The following is a 5,703-nucleotide window of genomic DNA, read 5'->3' on the forward strand; positions in this document are numbered from 1 at the left end:
GTTTTCAAGTTTTGGGTGAAATCACGATATATGAAGGAATAAGAAGTGGCAAGAGCCTAAGCTTGGGGATGCCCGAGGCACCCCAAGATAATATTCAAGGACTCCCAAGCAGCTAAGGTTGGGGATGCCCCGGAAGGCATCCCCCCTTTCTTCTACCAACTATCTGTAATTTTAATTGGAGCTATATTTTTATTCATCACATGATATGAGTTTTGCTTGGAGTATCATGTATTATATGAGTCTTTGCCGTTTAATCTGTCAGAATCATCTTTTCTGGACAAACCTATTTGAGAGGGACACACATTTTTCGTGATCTGTTAAAATACTCTATGTGCTTCACTTATATCTTTTGAGCTAGGCAGTTGCTCTATTACTTCACTTCTATCTTTTTTAGCACGACGATGATTATATTTTGAAGAAATATTTACACTCTCATGCTTCACTTATATCTTTTTGAGAGTTGATAATAGTAATGGTAATTTGCACAAGATGTGAATTTGGTCCCAATGTGACGAATATTCAAGAAGGATATAATCAAAACATTCATAAAGATCAATGAATGTGGTAAGTTTGATTCCTTGCAATAGTTTTGCGATATAGAGATGACAATATGTGAGTTATGCTAGTGAGTAATTGTGATTTAGTAAGAAAATTGGTGTTAAGGTTTGTGATTCCCTATGCATGCACGTAAAAGTCAATAGTTATGCAATGAAATTACATCTTACTTATGGTGCATTATTCAGTGCTAGTTCTGTTCAATGCATGTTTATGACCATTTTCATTGTTTGGTTGGTTGCTTCTCAATCTATTTGTTAGCCTCCATTTGTACTAAGCGGGAATGATGCTTGTGCATCCAACTCCTTAAAGCCAAGTGGTACCAAATGGGTTCACTATATCTACCTACAAACAATATTTACATGCCGTTCCAAGTAAATTTGCACGTGCCAACTCTAGTCATTCAAGAAAAATCATGTTTTGTATTCCCGTACAGCTCAAGAAGCAACAGGGGGTGGTCAATATCTTTCATGATAGATGGGTTATTCTCAAGTTGAGTGTTTATTCACTTGTCATTGCATGAGAAAATGGCCGATAATAGGGATCCCCAGTCCCGAAATGATATATATATATATATATATATATATATATATATATATATATATATATATATATATATATATATATATATATATAAATTCCTTGGAAAGTTGATAGTTTGGAAAGCACCCGTGGATACGGCTAGCCATGGATTGTGAAAGAATGGAGGAAAGGAAATAAACTTTATATTATGTTTGGGAACCTCCTATAATGTGTCTAGCATGGAAGATATTGAAAACTTTCGGTCGTGACGTTGACAGGAAAATTATTTTTATTTTGTGTCACCATCTTCTCTTATAAAGCATCAACTGGAGAACACTATTGTCATACTTGTGCATTTGATGTAGTTAATATTGAGTGTGTTTTCATGAATGGGTCAATGATTGAGCATGATGGGCTAAGGTAAAATGAACCTTACTTCCAAATATTTTTGAAGTATGTACTTGTCCTCTGCAATGCTTGTCGTTTTTAATCTGAAGGCCATCTCCAAAAGGAGATTTTCATATGAAAATATTATAGAGCTGACGTTTCCTGTGAGTGTTTTTTTTATGGAACACACTATGACATGTTTGATTCCACGCATGAATCTCAAAGCGGTGACACATGGCAATGCCGATGGCATAGCGCTCATGCCACACCCTCCCAACGGAACGACTCAAATGTTTGCTCGCATAGACCCTCCTGAAAGAATGATCCCATGTGTAGCATGACATCCACTTATGATGTAACATGGCAAAACAGTTACCAACAGGAAGAAAATTTTCCAAGACAATTTAGTAAGGACTGAAAGCACCATGTTGCTGGCTGGTCATAGGCATTGACGAAGCTATGGCAAGGCCATATGGATCATGGCCCATCCAACATTTTCAAATTTATACAATATTCTCTTTTACTGTTAGGCTTTGGAAAACACCATCCCATAGGCTGTTTTCTTTTGTTCGGCCCGCCAAGCCCACCAATGGGCTTCAAGTTCTGCCACTTGTCATAGGCATGACCACATAATATAGGGCCAACCCCTAAAAAACATAATATAGGGCATCACCTCAAAAGAAAAACATGATATAAGGCCATGAGCAATAGACAATGAAAACATCATGCTTTACGCCGCAACTTACGGATCTAGATGTATTTTTTACTCCTGACAGTTGATGAATAAATCAGAAGTTTTCCTTAAAAAAAACTTATAAACAACCGAAATCCTGCAAGCAGGAAGGGGAACCAGCTAGCTAGCACAACTTTTCGTCAACAAAAAAAGGGTAGCTAGCACAACTGGATTATTGATCATCAATACAGACATACATGACTTAAGAAACTTTACAGAACCAGATATCAGCAGCTAACATAATTAAGCACAACCACAACGTTATAGAGTAACAAAATACAGAAGTAACGCAGCGCACAAACTTAACAAGAGCTACATGCATGTAGATGTAGAAACCAGACTTCTACTTCATGAACCCCTGAGCCATCTTCATGAACCCGCCGCCGCCGCCGCTCTCCTTCTCCTCCTCGCCACTCTTCTTCCCCGACAGCGATGCAGCCCCCTTCATGACGTCGTCGAGACCGAACCCATCGGACGATTTCTCTTCCTCCGCGGCAGGGGCAGGCGCAGGCGCTGCCTCCTTGGGTGCATCCGGCTTCGGTGCGTCAGCGGCAGCAGGTGCGTCGGTTTTCTCCTTCTCGGTGCCGCCGGAGCTGTACTGTTTCAGGTACCCCTCAGCCTTCTCGAGGTACTGCCCCACCGGCTTGTCCTCCAGCTTGCCGTACTTGGCGGCGGAGTCGAGGATGTCGGCGGAGGCGGCGGCTACCTTTTCCTTGTCGATGCCCTCGACGCTCTTCTTCTCGTAGGCCGTCTTGGCGGCCTCCGCGACCAGCTTGCTGCTGGACATCAGGTCCCCGGACGAGTTCTTCTCACCCTCCATTGGAGCTTAGGTGCTGGTAGCAAAAATCTTTTGTGGCTTAAGAGTAGTGAGGTTAGTAGCAGATGGAGTGAAGAGGGTGTATGCTAGGGGGGCAATTTTATAGGTGGAGGAAGACGTGGATGGCATCGGCAACAGAAGGGAAAGCTACTTGTGTGGTTGAGTAGTGGAAAAGAAAATATCTTCAGATGATACAAGACACGTAGGGGAAAATTTTGCCTAAGTAAAATACCCAATTTGAGTGTTGTAGAAAAATAGTATAGTTTTTAGTTCGGTATTAGACAGGAAAAACAAATGGTTATTTCTAAGAGCTTCGAGTGGATAAAAGCTATTTTAAAATGGTATAGTACAAAGTACTGCTTGAAAATTCCTATCAAACTTACTTCTACAAATCAAACAAACAACACAGAAAAGGTTCTTAATATTTTGGTCCTCCAAATTTCTACAACAATCCTTCGTAAAGGTAATTGAACTAAGAGCAGGCTGCCAGTGTTAATGTGTATCTGTCCCTTTTTTAGTGCTTGACTGTGAAGAACCGCGGATCACGAAATGAATTTTGTTCTCACAAATCTCAGTGGATAACCTCTTTAAGATAAAGTGGCAGATATGGAATCAGCTAAAGCTCTTGTGGTCACAATCGCAAGTGGATTTTTATGCAAAATTAAAAATGAAAGAAAGTAGCCAATACGGTGGGGATACGTGTCCTCTTGCATTGAAAGTGATAATTACCTGCTGAACAGGGAAGATGTCCAGGGATCCCAGATGTCGACTGTCGGCAGAGGCACCACCGACGCTTGCTAACGGCTGAAACGAGTGACACGTATTTGGTGTACCCCCCGCCAGGGAAAATATCGGATAAGTATGAGGTGCCACTCTTGCTTCCATGCTACAGTACCAATTTAGAAAATTCAAATTTAAAAGGTATAAAAAATTCAAAAAAAAATTGTGAATGTTCACCACACATGTGCCCACAGCTCTTCAGAAATTGAGATCCAAACTCAAAGCACGCATTGAGAAACAAAAAGCACAAATCCATGATGAATAGTGTCAAGAGAAGACAAAAGATAAAATGGCACTATTGACATCTACATTTCTCTTTTTTGTTTCGCCATCTGTATATCGAATTCCGATTTGAAAATTTTAGGGCTTGTAGACAAATGTTTAGTGAACAAAAATGTTTTTTTAGAATTTTTTAAACATCTATTTAGAAGAATTGATTCATGAGAGCATGACGGTATGCCCAGACAAATAAAGGAAGAGGGCTCAAGGCATCTTCAAGCGGACCCTCAAAACGCCCGCATAAGTCTGTATCGAGTTGTCCCAACGTAGTTTTTCACCCAACACAGGTCCATTTATCCGCGGATGTGTCCGCTAATCCAAATTCCCGCAAACCGGACGCAAATTGGGGAGCTTTGTGGGAGTCTGAACCGCTGCCACGTAGGACTCCAACACCCCTGACCCACTCAAATTCCCGTTATGGGTCACTTTTCTATCACTCCGCCCCTACTGCCTTTTGCTCTGCATCCGCATCCTCCTTGTCCAACGACGCCATTGTATCTCTCAAGCTGCCGTCCAGGCATTGTCGGGCGTCCACAGCCCCCACCCACGCTTTCGTCTACCTTGGATTACGCCACCATCCACACAGGATCCGTCGGTAGCTAGGTACCCTCCGCCCCCAGCCAACGTCGTCCAAGGCGGACACCACGCCCCATAGGTGTTCAGTCAAATGCCATTGAGCTTTTTTTGTTGAACTTATTGTTTATTTCTAGAGTAAGCACGATGGCGGGTTACTCGTTGATGGAGGATGAGTTGCTATGCAATGCATAGAAGGTTGTATCTGTGGACTTTGTAGGCAGGAGGCAAGTGGGCTCGTCGTTTTGGCAAAATGTGCATGCTTTGTTTCATGAGCAAAAGTACTTCACGCCCTACGACTTGCACATGTCCATGATCGTAATGTGAAGTTGCTAACCCATCGGTGGTACATCATCTCCAACTCCGTATGAAGTTTTGCGGTGCAGTTAAACGAGTGGAGACAATGTGTCCGCCGGGCTCGTCAACCATGGAGATTGTATGTTTTGCTTCTTGTTGCTATACATGTTGGTCAATTCATTTATTCACTCAATGCCGCAAGTAGATAATCATCGCGTTGTGTAGCCCAGTCATCCTGCCGTGCTATACTACATGACCGAGGGCAAGCCATTTATGTTCATGCATTGTTGGATGAAACTCAAGGGGCACAATGCATGGAAGGACATATGCGGATTTTGACTCAAGTATCATCGAATTTGAAATCGATGAACTCAAAAACTTGTTGAACATCTGGTTATCTGGGATGTAATATTTACATTTGAACTAAACTAGGGATATTTGCAAGCTTTTTGTGGATGAATTGTGCTATTTTTCATAATTAGCTTGTGTGTTATGGACTTAAGAAAAAGAGAGCAAATGTTATATCTGTGTCCACGGATCAGTTCGGACCAGTCCACGGACAAATAGTATGTTGGACATTGGAGACGCCCTCATGTTGACGAGATTGAGGAATTTAAATGTCGGTTGTCCAGTTCTATTCTTTGAAATGGTTCATGTCTTAAAAAGCAACATCACCAATCAGACCCTCTATTCTACCTTTTATTTATTGAGGAGGTGTGGACAACCAGCTTTTGTAAATCCTTTAGTGAAATTGAGACTC

At 41.7% G+C, this 5,703-nt stretch overlaps 1 protein-coding gene across 1 annotated transcript; it reads right to left on the reverse strand.

The window, feature by feature from the left end:
- Nucleotides 1–2,331: 2,331 nt before the first annotated feature.
- Nucleotides 2,332–3,175, reverse strand: LOC109749046 (uncharacterized). The gene has a single exon (XM_020308046.4). It carries the CDS (start codon nucleotides 3,015–3,017, stop codon nucleotides 2,541–2,543), a length of 477 nt encoding a protein of 158 aa, XP_020163635.1. The 5' UTR covers nucleotides 3,018–3,175; the 3' UTR covers nucleotides 2,332–2,540.
- Nucleotides 3,176–5,703: the final 2,528 nt, after the last annotated feature.

This window comes from Aegilops tauschii, chromosome 3 (genome assembly GCF_002575655.3).
Source record: "Aegilops tauschii subsp. strangulata cultivar AL8/78 chromosome 3, Aet v6.0, whole genome shotgun sequence".
In the NCBI taxonomy this organism is placed as follows: Eukaryota; Viridiplantae; Streptophyta; class Magnoliopsida; order Poales; family Poaceae; genus Aegilops; species Aegilops tauschii.